The sequence below is a fragment of the Tachyglossus aculeatus genome, chromosome 17, assembly GCF_015852505.1.
Source record: "Tachyglossus aculeatus isolate mTacAcu1 chromosome 17, mTacAcu1.pri, whole genome shotgun sequence".
Classification (NCBI taxonomy): Eukaryota; Metazoa; Chordata; class Mammalia; order Monotremata; family Tachyglossidae; genus Tachyglossus; species Tachyglossus aculeatus.
Genome location: NC_052082.1, coordinates 33707471 through 33721345, shown reverse-complemented (window position 1 = coordinate 33721345; position 13875 = coordinate 33707471). Strand labels below are relative to the sequence as shown.

Sequence of the window (13875 nt, the reverse complement as noted above, 5' to 3'; positions counted from 1 at the left end):
AGAGCACTGTACTAAGCGCTTGGGAAGTACAAATTGGCAACATATAGAGACAGTCCCTACCCAACAGTGGGCTCACAGTCTAAAACTTACTTACCGAATGACTTACTGAAGCAGCGTGGCCTAGTGGATGGAGCACGGCGGGGCCTGGGTGTCAGAAGGATCTGAGTTCTAATCCCAACTCTGCCGCTCGGCTGCTGTGCGACCTCAGGCAGGCCGCTTAACTTCTCTGTGCCTCAATTACCGCATCGGGTAAAATGGGGATTAAGACCGCGAGCGTGCCATGCGGGAGTGGGATTGCGCTCAATGCATCACCTTGTATCTGCCCCAAGGCTTAGTACAGTGCCTGGCACATACTAAGCACTTAAATATCACTTTTTTTTATTATTACTACTACTGACTTTAAACTAAACCAGTCCTGAGTGGGCCCTGAAGAGTCTGGTCTTGCTCGAGCCTATTTCTTTGATGCAGTACTTTTAAAACGATGATCTCCATTACTTCTCCTCGTTTAGCTCAGAGACCCCGTGCGTCCTAGTCCCTTGGCCAGCCCAACCGTACCCCAAGACACGGACCGCTCCACGTCACACCGATGAGAGAAGAGGAAGCGGTGCGGCCTAGTAGAGAGCGCACGGCCCTGGGATCCTACGTTCTCATCCCGGCTCCGCCGACTGCCCGCCGTGCGACTTCCGGGCGCGTGACTTAGCTTCTCTGTGCCTCAGTTTCCTCATCTACAAAATGGGGATTAAACCCGACTCCCTCCGAGCCCATAGGCCCCACTGCAGGACTGTGCCCAAACTGATAAACCTTGTTACCTAACACCTTTGCTTGGAACAGTGCTGGGCACCTACTAATTATTTTATTTTGTTAATTTGTTGTGTTGCCTGTCTCCCCTTTCTAGACTGTGAGCCCGCTGTTGGGTAGGGACCGCCTCTATATGCTGCCGACTTGTACTTCCCACTGCTTAGTACAGTGCTCTGCACACAGTAAGCGCTCAATCAATACGATTGAATGAATGAATGAATATAATAGATAATGGTGGTATTCGTTAAGTGCTGGGGTAGATACAAGGCAATCGGGTTGTCCCACATGGGGCTCACAGTTCTTAATCCCCCTTTTACAGACGAGGTCGCTGGGGCCCAGAGAAGTGAAGCGACTCGCCCAAGCTCGCACAGCAGATAAACGCGGGGCCGGGATTAGACCCCGAGTCCTCTGACGACCCGGCCCCGACAGTAGCTATGAGAACAGCGATAAGGAAGCATTTTTCCCATTCAGTGAACTCCTGGAGGTTGGAGGTGAGAAGAGGGGTTTGCCACACGACCCGTGAGAATTCAGAGGATCCCAAAAAGCGGATTTACAGGAACAAATGGATAACTGCGGGGGTGGATGGGTGGGTGGACGGGTGGTAGGGAAAAGGCAGGCACAGAAATCCCTCCACGGGGAGGGGTGGGGAATTTCAAGGCACCCAATGCGCGGTAAAGTCCAACAGGGTTTTCAAGTGAGCCCTGCTTTACTTCCCCGGGGGGAATAACGGACTTTGGCCCTTGGCCGGAGAAGCAGCGTGGCCTCGTGAGTGGAAAGTGCGCCTGGCGGGGAGGAGGGAGAGGAGGGGACGGGAGGGCCTGGGTTCTAATCCCGCCCCCCGCCTGCCGGGTGACCCGGGGCGAGTCTTTTCACTTCCTCCATGCCTCGGGTCCCCCGTCTGCAGAACGGGGCCGCAGCCTGGGCACCCGGGGTTGGACGTGGACCGCGCCCAAGCTGATTAGGTGGAGGGGGAGCCTGGCGTTTAGGGCAGGGCCCGGTCCGGAGAGAGGAAAAATCGGCCAAACAGTCACACTTCCCCATTTCAGAGCCCTAATGAAGGCTCACCTCCTCCAGGAAGCCTTCCCAGACTGACCCCACTTCCTCTGCTCCTCCTCACCCCGACTCGTTCCCTTTTCTCTCCCCCCAGAGCACCTGTGCACATAGGTATGTATTTATCACTCTATATTAACGATAAGCATCTATCAATAATTCTTTGATATTGATGCTATTGATGCCTGTCTCTTTTGACATCATCGTTTTGTTTTGTCGTCTGCCTCCCCCTTCTAGACTGTGAGCCCATTGCTGGGTAGGGACCGTCTCTAAACGTTGCCGATTTGGACTTCCCAAGCGCTTAGTCCGGTGCTCTGCACACAGTAAGCGCTCAGTAAAGCAGCGTGGCTCAGTGGAAAGAGCACAGGCTTTGGAGTCCGAGGTCATGGGTTCAAATCCCGGCTCCGCCACTTGTCGGCTGCGTGACTCTGGGCGAGTCACTTCACTTCTCTGGGCCTCAGTTACCCCATCTGTAAAATGGGGATTAAGACCGTGAGCCCCCCGTGGGACAACCTGACCACCTTGTAACCTCCCCGGCGCTTAGAACAGTGCTTTGCATGTAGTAAGCGCTTAATGAATGCCACTGTTATTATTATTATTAATAATAACGATTGAATGAATGAATTGTACTTTCCAAGCGCTTAGTCCAGTGCTCTGCAAACAGTAAGCGCTCAATCAAGGCCCTGCTGAGAGTTCACCTCCTCCAGGAGGCCTTCCCAGACTGAGCCCCTTCCTTCCTCTCCCCCTCGTCCCCCTCTCCATCCCCCCATCTTACCTCTTTCCCTTCCCCACAGCACCTGTATATATGTTTGTACATATTTATTACTCTATTTATTTATTTATTTTACTTGTACATATCTATCCTATTTATTTTATTTTGTTGGTATGTTTGGTTTTGTTCTCTGTCTCCCCCTTTTAGACTGTGAGCCCACTGTTGGGTAGGGACTGTCTCTATATGTGTTGCCAATTTGTACTTCCCAAGCGCTTAGTACAGTGCTCTGCACATAGTAAGCGCTCAATAAATACGATTGATGATGATTGATGAATCAATCCGATTGAATGAATGTTTACTTGTTTTGATGCCCGTCTCCCTCCTTCTAGGCTGTGAGCCCGCTGTGGGCAGGAATGTGTCTGCTTATTGCTTATTCAACAGTACTGACTGAGCGCTGTGTGCAGGGCGCTGGACTAAGCGCTTGGGAGAGGACACTATTAACAAGTCATTTAATCGTACTGATTGAGCGCTGACTGTACAGAGCACTGGCCTAAGCACTTGGGAGAACAGTGCTTTGCACATAGCGCTTAACGAATGCCATTATTATCATTATCATTATTACACTAGCAACAAATCATTCAATCGTATTTATGGAGCACTTACAGTGTGCAGAGCGCTGGGGACGGGTCACTTAGAACAGTGCTTTGCACATAAGCGCTTAACAAATGCCGTTACTATTATTACCATCATCATCAATCGTATTTATTGAGCGCTTACTGTGTGCAGAGCACTGTACTAAGCGCTTGGGAAGTACAAATTGGCAACATCTAGAGACGGTCCCTACCCAACAGTGGGCTCACAGTCTAAAAGGGGGGGACGGAGAACAAAACCAAACATACTAACAAAATAAAATAAGTAGAATAGATATGTACAACGCTATTAACAAATCACTCAATCGCACTGATTGAGCGCTTAATGCGTGCAGAGCACTGGATTGAGCGCTTGGGAGAGGACGCTATTAACAAATCATTCAATTGTATTGATTGAGTGCTTACTGTGTGCAGGGCACTGGCCTAAGCACTTGGGAGAGGACATTTTTAACAAATTAATCATATTTACGGAGAGCTTACCGTGAGCACGGCACTGGACGAAGCGCTTGGGAGAGGACGCTATCAACGAACCATTCAATTGTACTTATTGAATGCTTGCTGTGTGCAAAGCAATGACCTAAGCGCTCGGGAGAGCAGACTTGGAACAGTGCTTCGCACATAGTAAGCACGGAACAAATGCCATCATCACTATCACACTATTAACAAATCATTCAATCATTCAGAGAAGCAGCGTGGCTCAGTGGAAAAGAGCCCGGGCTTTGGAGTCAGAGGTCATGGGCTCAAACCCCGGCTCCGCCACGTGTCTGCTGTGTGACCTTGGGCAAGTCGCTTCACTTCCCTGTGCCTCAGTTCCCTCACCTGTAAAATGGAGATTAAGACTGTGAGCCCCATGATACTTTGTATCTACCCCAGCGCTTAGAACAGTGCTGGCACATAGTAAGTGCTTAACAAATACCATTATTATTACTATTATTATTATGATTATTATTCAATCATACTGATGGAGCGCTGGCCGTGCGCAGAGCGCTGGGGACAGCACACTTGGAACAGTGCACTGCACACAGTAAGCGCTTAACAAATGCCATTACATTATTACTATTACACTATTAACAAATCACTCAATCGTCTTGATGGAGCGCTGACCGTGTGCAGAGCACTGGGGAGAGGACACTGGAACAGTGCTTTGCACAAAGTAAGCGCTTAAAAAATGCCATTATCATTATTACACTATTAACAAATCATTCAGTCGTATTGATTGAGCACTGACCATGCGCACAGCGCTGGGGAGAGGACACTCAGAACAGTGCTTTGCACATAGTAAGCGCTTAGCAAATGCCATCATCATTATTACACTATTAACAAATCATTCAATCACATTGATGGAGCGCTGACTGTGCGCAGAGCGCTGGGGAGAGGACACTTGGAACAGTGCTTTGCACATAGTGAGCGCTTAACAAATACCATTATCATTATTACACTATTAACAAATCATTCAATCGTACTGACTGAGTGCTGACCATGCACAGAGCGCTGGGAAGAGGACACTCGGAACAGTGCTTTGCACATAGTGAGCACTTAAATGCCATTATTACTATTATTATTACACTATTAGCAAATCAGGCAGTCGTATTGATGACGGGGCGCTGACCCTGTGCAGAATGCTGGGGAGAGGACACTTGGAACAGTGCTTTGCACATAGTAACCCCTTAACAAATACCATTATTACTATTATTATTATACTATTAGCAAATCAATCAGTCGTATTGATGACAGGGCGCTGACCGTGCGTACAGCGCTGGGGAGGGGACACTTGGAACAGTGTTTTGCACACAGTGAGCGCTTAACAATTGCCACCATCATTATTATTATACTATTAACAAGTCAACGAGTTGTACTGATGACGGGGCGCTGATTGTGTACAGAGTGCAGGGAGAGGACACTTGGAACAGTGCTTTGCACATAGTAACCCCTTAACAAATACTATTATTACTATTATTATTACACTATTAGCAAATCTATCAGTCGCATTGATGATGGGGCGCTGTGCACAGAGCGCTGTGGAGAGAACACTTGGAACAGTGTTTTCAACCTAGTGAGCGCTTAACAAATACCATTATTACTATTATTATTACACTATTAGCAAATCAAGCAGTCGTATTGATGACAGGGTGCTGACCGTGCACAGAGCGCTGAGGAGAGGACACTTGGAACAGTGTTTTGCACAAAGTGAGAGCTTAACAAATACCATTATCACACTATTAACAAATCATTCAATCGCACTGATGGAGCGCTGACCGGGCGCAGAGGACACTTGGAACAGTGCTTTGCACATAGTGAGCGCTTAACAATTGCCATCATCATTATTATCATACTATTAACAAGTCAATCGGTCGTATTGATGACAGGGTGCTGACCGTGCACAGAGCGCTGGGGAGAGGACACTTGGAACAGTGCTTTGCACATAGTGAGAGCTTAACAAATACCATTATCATTATTACACGATTAACAAATCATTCAATCGCATTGATGGAGCGCTGACTGGGCGCAGAGGACACTTGGAACAGTGCTTTGCAAATAGTGAACGCTTAACAATTGCCATCATCATTGTTTTTATATATATATATATATCTGTATATATGTATATATGTTTGTACATTTTTTTACTCTATTTATTTAAATTGTACATATCTTTTCTATTTATTTTATTTTGTTAGTATGTTTGGTTTTGTTCTCTGTCTCCCCCTTTTAGACGGTGAGCCCACTGTTGGGTAGCGACTGTCTCTATATGTTGCCAATTTGTACTTCCCAAGCGCTTAGTACAGTGCTCTGCACATAGTAAGCGCTCAATAAATACTATTGATGATGATGATGTTATTATACTATTAACAAGCTGAGTCGTACTGATGACGGGGCGCTGACTGTGCGCAGAGCACTGGGGAGAGGACACTTGGAGCAGTGCTTTGCACATAGTAACCCCTTAACAAATACCATTATTACTATTATTATTACACTATTAGCAAATCAATCAGTCGCACTGATGACGGGGCGCTGACCGTGCGCAGAGCGCTGGGGAGAGGACACTTGGAACAGTGTTTTGCACATAGTGAGCGCTTCACAATTGCCATCATCATTATCATTATAGTATTAAGAAGTCAGTGAGTCGTACTGATGACAGGGCGCTGACTGTGCGCAGAGCGCTGGGGAGAGGACCGGTCCCTCGGGTCCTGGCGCTCGCCACAGCGCTTCACCCAGGGTCGGGCCCGGCGGAGTCTTCTAGACTGTGAGCCCGCTGTTGGGTAGGGACCGTCTCTATATGTTGACAACTTGGACTTCCCAAGCGCTTAGTCCAGTGCTCTGCACACAGTAAGCGCTCAATAAACACGATACCCTCCTTCTGCCCACCCGCCAAGCTAGCTCTCTTCCTCCCTTCAAGGCCCTGCTGAGAGCTCACCTCCTCCAGGAGGCCTTCCCAGACTGAGCCCCTTCCTTCCTCTCCCCCTCGTCCTCCTCTCCATCCCCCCCATCTTACCTCCTTCCCTTCCCCACAGCACCTGTACATATGTAGCTTGTACATTTTTATTACTCTATTTTACTTGTACCTATCTATTCTATTTATTTCATTTCGTCACTATGTTTGGTTTTGTTCTCTGTCTCCCCCCTTCTAGACTGTGAACCCGCTGTTGGGTAGGGACTGTGTGTGGCCTACCTGGGCTTCCCAAGCGCTTAGTCCAGTGCTCTGCACACAGTAGGTGCTCAATAAATACGACTGAATGAATGAATGAGTCGGGGACTGGGCTTCAACAAACAGAGCTTTAATTCTGTAACCTCACTAGAGCTCACCTCCTCCGGGAGGCCTTCCCAGACAGGTCCCCTTCCTTCCTCTCCATCACCCCGTCTTACCTCCTTCCCCTTCCCCACAGCACCTGTACATATCATCATCATCATCAATCGTATTTATTGAGCGCTCACTGTGTGCAGAGCACTGTACTAAGCGCTTGGGAAGGACAAATTGGCAACATACAGAGACCGTCCCTACCCAACAGTGGGCTCACAGTCTAAAAGGGGGGGAGACAGAGAACAAAACCAAACATACTAACAAAATAAAATAAGTAGAATAGACAGGTACAAGTAAAATAAATAGAGTAATAAATGTGTACAAACATATATACAGGCATATATATGCATATATGTTTGTGCATTTTTATTACTCTATTCTACTAGCAAAATAAGTAGGATAGATACAAGTAAAATAGAGTAATAAATATGTACAAACATATATACAGGTATATATGTTTGTGTATTTTTATTACTCTATTTTACTTGTAACAATCTATTCTATTTATTTCACTTTGTTAATGTGTTTGGTTTTGTTGTCTGTCTCCCCCCTTTTAGTCTGTGAGTCCGCTGTTGGGTAGGGACTGTGTGTGGCCAACTTGGGCTTCCCAAGCGCTTAGTACAGTGCTCTGCATACAGTAGGCGCTCAATAAATACGACAATGAACGAATGAGTCGGGGACTGGGTTTCAACAACAAATAAGTAGAATAGATAGGTACAAGTAAAATAAACAAATAGAGTAATAGATATGTACAAACATATATACAGGTATATATGTTGCCAATTTGTACTTCCCAAGCGCTTAGTACAGTGCTCTGCACATAGTAAGCGCTCAATGAATACGATTGATGATATGTTTGTGCATTTTTATTACTCTATTTTACTTGTACCTATCTACTCTATTTATTTTATTTTGTTAGTATGTTTGGTTTTGTTCTCTGTCACCCCCCTTTTAGACTGTGAGCCCACAGTTGGGTAGGGACTGTGTGTGGCCTACTTGGACTTCCCAAGCACTTAGTACAGCGCTCTGCACACAGTAGGCGCTCAATAAATACGACTGACTGAATGAATGAGTCGGGGACTGGGTTTTGACAATAAATAAGTAGAATAGATAGGTACAAGTAAAATAAATAAATAAATAGAGTAATAAATACATACAAACATATATACAGGTATATATGTTTGCATTTTTATTACTCTATTTATTTTACTTGTCCCTATCTATTCTATTTATTTCATTTCGTTAGTATGCTTGGTTTTGTTCTCTGTCTCCCCCCTTCTAGCCTGTGAGCCCACTGTTGGGTAGGAACTATGTGTGGCCTACTTATACTTCCCAAGCGCTTAGTAAAGCGCTCTGCACACAGTAGGCGCTCAATAAATACGACTGACTGAATGAATGAGTCGGGGACTGGGTTTCAACAATAAATAAGTAGAATAGATAGGTACAAGTAAAATAGAGTAATAAATATGTACAAACATATATACCTATATATATAGGTATATATGTTTGTGCATTTTTATTACTCTATTTTACTTGTACCTATCTATTCTATTTATTTCACTTTGTTAGTATGTTTGGTTTTGTTGTCTGTCTCCCCCCTTTTAGACTGTGGCCTACTTGGACTTCCCAAGCGCTTAGTACAGTGCTCTGCACATAGTAAGCGCTCAATAAATACGATTGATGATGATATGTTTGTGCATTTTTATTACTCTATTTTACTTGTACCTATCTATTCTATTTATTTTATTTCGTTAGTATGTTTGGTTTTGTTCTCTGTCTCCCCCTTCTAGCCTGTGAGCCCACTGTTGGGTAGGGACTATGTGTGGCCTACTTGGACTTCCCAAGCGCTTAGTACAGCGCTCTGCAATCACTCAATCGTATTTATTGAGCGCTTACTGTGTGCAGAGCACTGTACTAAGCGCTTGGGAAGTACAAGTTGGCAACATCTAGAGACAGTCCCTACCCAACAGTGGGCTCACAGTCTAAAAGGGGGAGACAGAGAACAAAACCAAACATACTAACAAAATAAAATAAGTAGAATGAATAGGTACAAGTAAAATAGAGTAATATTTGCACCCAAGTCGGCAACATATAGCGGCAGTCCCTACCCAACAGTGGGCTCACAGTCGAAAAGGGGGAGACAGAGAACAAAACCAAACATACTAACAAAATAAAATAAATAGAATAGATATGGTCAAGTAAAATAAATCATCATCATCAATCATATTTATTGAGCACTTACTATGTGCAGAGCACTGTACTAAGCTCTTGGGAAGTACAAATTGGCAACGCATAGCGGCAGTCCCTACCCAACAGTGGGCTCACAGTCTAAAAGGGGGAGACAGAGAACAGAACCATACTAACAAGATAAAATAAATAGAATAGATAGGTACAAATAAAATAAATAGAGTAATATTTGCATTCAAGTCGGCAACATATAGAGACAGTCCCTACCCAACAGTGGGCTCACAGTCGAAAAGGGGGAGACGGAGAACTAAACCAAACATACTAACAAAATAAAATAAATAGAATAGATATGGTCAAGTAAAATAAATCATCATCATCAATCATATTTATTGAGCGCTTACTGTGTGCAGAGCACTGGACTAAGCGCTTGGGAAGTACAAGTTGGCAACATATAGAGACAGTCCCTGCCCAACAGTGGGCTCACAGTCTAAAAGGGGGAGACGGAGAACAAAACCAAACATACTAACAAGATAAAATAAATAGAATGGATAGGTACAAGTAAAATAAATAAATAGAGTAATATTTGCACCCAAGTTGGCAACATCTAGAGACAGTCCCTACCCAACAGTGGGCTCACAGTCGAAAAGGGGGAGACAGAACTAAACCAAACATACTAACGAAATAAAATAAATAGAATAGATATGGACAAGTAAAATAAATCATCATCATCATCAATCGTATTTATTGAGCGCTTACTGTGTGCAGAGCACTGGACTAAGCGCTTGGGAAGTCCAAGTCGGCAACATATAGAGACAGTCCCTACCCAACAGTGGGCTCACAGTCTAAAAGGGGGAGACGGAGAACTAAACCAAACATACTAACAAAATAAAATAAATAGAATAGATATGTACAAGATAAATCATCATCATCATCATCAATCATATTTATTGAGCGCTTACTGTGTGCAGAGCACTGGACTAAGCGCTTGGGAAGTCCAAGTTGGCAACATCTAGAGACAGTCCCTACCCAACAGTGGGCTCACAGTCTAAAAGGGGGAGTCAGAGAACTAAACCAAACATGCTAACAAAATAAAATAAATAGAATAGATATGGACAAGTAAAATAAATAGAGTAGTATTTGCACCCAAGTTGGCAACACATAGAGACAGTCCCTACTCAACAGTGGGCTCACAGTCTAAAAGGGGGGAGGCAGAGAACAAAACCAAACATACTAACAAGATAAAATAAATAGAATAGATATGGACAAGTAAAACAAATCATCATCATCATCAATCGTATTTACTGAGCGCTTACTGTGCGCAGAGCACTGTACTAAGCGCTTGGGAAGTCCAAGTTGGCAACATGTAGAGACAGTCGCTACCCAAAAGTGGGCTCACGGTCTAGAAGGGGGAAGATAGAGAACAAAACCAAACATATTAACAAAATAAAATAAATAGAATGAATAGGTACAAGTAAAATAGAGTAATATTTGCACCCAAGTCGGCAACATCTAGAGACGGCCCCTACCCAACCGTGGGCTCACAGTCTAAAAGGGGGAGACGGAGAACAAAACCAAACATACTAACAAGATAAAATAAACAGAATAGATATGGACAAGTAAAATAAATCATCATCATCATCATCATCAATCGTATTTATTGAGCGCTTACTGTGTGCAGAGCACTGGACTAAGCGCTTGGGAAGTACAAATTGGCAACATCTAGAGACAGTCCCTACCCAACAGCGGGCTCACAGTCTAAAAGGGGGGGACGGAGAACAAAACCAAACATACTAACAAGATAAAATGAATAGAATAGATAGGTACAAGTAAAATAAATAAATACAGTAATATTTGCACCCAAGTCGGCAGCCTATAGAGACAGTCCCTACCCAACAGCGGGCTCACAGTCTAAAAGGGGGAGACAGAGAACAAAACCAAACATACTAACAAAATAAAATAAATAGAACAGATATGGACAAGTAAAATAAATCATCATCATCAATCGTACATATTGAGCACTTACTGTGTGCAGAGCACTGTACTAAGCGCTTGGGAAGTACAAATTGGCAACATCTAGAGACAGTCCCTACCCAACAGCGGGCTCACAGTCTAAAAGGGGGGGACGGAGAACAAAACCAAACATACTAACAAAATAAAATAAATAGAATAGATATGGACAAGTAAAATAAATCATCATCATCAATCGTATATATTGAGCACTTACTGTGTGCAGAGCACTGTACTAAGCGCTTGGGAAGTACAAATTGGCAACATCTAGAGACAGTCCCTACCCAACAGTGGGCTCACACTCTAAAAGGGGGAGACAGAGAACAAAACCAAACATACTAACAAAATAAAATAAATAGAATAGATAGGTACAAGTAAAATAAATAGAGTAATATCTGCACCCAAGTTGGCAACCTATAGAGACAGTCCCTACCCAACAGTGGGCTCACAGTCGAAAAGGGGGAGGCAGAGAACAAAACCAAACATCCTAACAAAATAAAATAAATAGAATAGATAGGTACAAGTAAAATAAATAGAGTAATATCTGCACCCAAGTTGGCAACCTATAGAGACAGTCCCTACCCAACAGTGGGCTCACAGTCTAAAAGGGGGAAACAGAGAACTAAACCAAACATACTAATAAAAGAAAATAAATAGAATAGATAGGTACAAGTAAAATAAATAAATACAGTAATATTTGCACCCAAGTCGGCAGCCTATAGAGACAGTCCCTACCCAACAGTGGGCTCACAGTCTAAAAGGGGGAAACAGAGAACTAAACCAAACATACTAACAAAATAAAATAAATAGAATAGATATGTACAAGATAAATCATCATCATCATCATCATCAATCATATTTATTGAGCGCTTACTGTGTGCAGAGCACTGGACTAAGCGCTTGGGAAGTACAAGTTGGCAACATCTAGAGACAGTCCCTACCCAACAGTGGGCTCACAGTCTAAACGGGGGAGACAGAGAACAAAACCAAACATACTAACAAAATAAAATAAATAGAATAGATAGGTACAAGTAAAATAAATAGAGTAATATCTGCACCCAAGTTAGCAACCTATAGAGACAGTCCCTACCCAACAGTGGGCTCACAGTCGAAAAGGGGGAGACAGAGAACAAAACCAAACATGCTAACAAGATAAAATAAATAGAATACATACGTACAAGTAAAATAGGGTGATATTCTCACACAATAGAAGCTCAATAAATACGATGATTGATTGATTGATAGGACTGAAGAGACACACACACACACACACTCACATGGGCTCCAGGGTCTTGCTGAGCCACGACTTGAGCGCCTCGAAGTTTTCGATGATCATTTTCGCCACCATCCGGGTCTGGCCGGTCCTCGGGGGGGGTGTGAGGGTTTTGGGGGGCTGTCGGGGGGTGCAGGGGGGTCCCCAACCCCGGCCGGGCCCGTGAGGGGGGGTCGTCCCGGCCCGCCGACGCCCGCGGCCCTCAGCGCCCCGACAAGATGGCGGCCGGGCCCCAGCGCGCGCGCGAGACCCGCCGCCCGCTCTCGCGAGGGCCGCGGGGCCTGCTGGGAAGCCAAGGGCGGGAACACCAGCCTCCTCTCCGCGGAGCCGCTACGGCGGCCGCCGAGGGTCAAAGATGGCGCCCGCCGCGCCGCTACGGCGGCCGCCGGGGGCCAAAACGGCCCCCGACAAACGCCGTTAGCAAATCGTACTGATCGGGCGCTGACGTAGCCGCCGAACGTCAAAATCGTTACTGTGACGCCATTAGCAAACCGTTCGATCGTATCGATTGGGGGCTGACGTAGAGTCAGAATGGCTCGACAAATGACGTTATCGTTATTATTATTACACCGTTAGCAAATCGTTCGATCGTATCGATTGGGGGCTGACGGAGCGTCAGAATGGCTCGACAAATGACGTTATCGTTATTATTATTACACCGTTAGCAAATCGTTCGATCGTAGCGATTGGGGGCTGACGGAGCGTCAGAATGGCTCCCGACAAATGCCGTTATCGTTGTTATTATTATTACACCGTTAGCAAATCGTTCGATCGTGCCGATTGGGGGCTGACGGAGCGTCAGAATGGCTCCCAACAAATGCCGTTATCCTTATTACTATTACACCACTAAGAAATCATTCAACAGCTACGGGAGCCGCCGAAGGTCAAAATGCCTCTTAAATGCCGTTATCATTATTATTAATCACACCATTAACACATCATTCGATCGAACTGATTGGGTGCTGACGTGCCTGCGCGGCTACGGCAGCCGGCGAGGGTCAAAATGGCTCTCAACAAATGCCGTTATCCTTATTACTATTACACCATTAAGAAATCATTCAATCGCTACGGGAGCCGCCGAAGGTCAAAATGCCTCTTAACAAACGCTGTTAGCATCGTTACTACCAAAATGGCTCTCAACGAATGCCGTTACCATTATTTACTATTACACCGTTAACAAAGCATTCAATCGCTACGGGAGCCGCCGAAGGTCAAAATGCCTCTTAACAAATGGCGTTATCATTATTATTAATCACACTATTAACACATCATTCGATCGGACTGATTGGGTGTTGACGTAGCTGCACGGCTACGGCAGCCGGCGAGGGTCAAAATGGCTGTTAACAAAGGCCGTTATTATTTGCTATTACACCATTAAGAAATCATTCCATCGCTACGAGAA

The 13875-nt window shown here is 44.9% G+C and overlaps 1 protein-coding gene across 5 annotated transcripts in view; it reads right to left on the bottom strand.

The window, feature by feature from the left end:
* RBM26 (RNA binding motif protein 26) overlaps positions 1-12590 on the bottom strand; it is an 89808-nt gene extending 77218 nt beyond the window's left edge. For 3 of the 5 annotated variants that reach the window (XM_038758897.1, XM_038758900.1, XM_038758899.1), the window contains exon 1: positions 12478-12590. In XM_038758897.1, coding sequence (XP_038614825.1) covers positions 12478-12548 — 71 coding nt within the window. In that variant the 5' untranslated portion in view covers positions 12549-12590. The remainder of the gene's footprint in view (positions 1-12477) is intronic. The other 2 variants (XM_038758898.1, XM_038758901.1) reach the window with 1 other exon arrangement.
* Positions 12591-13875: the final 1285 nt, after the last annotated feature.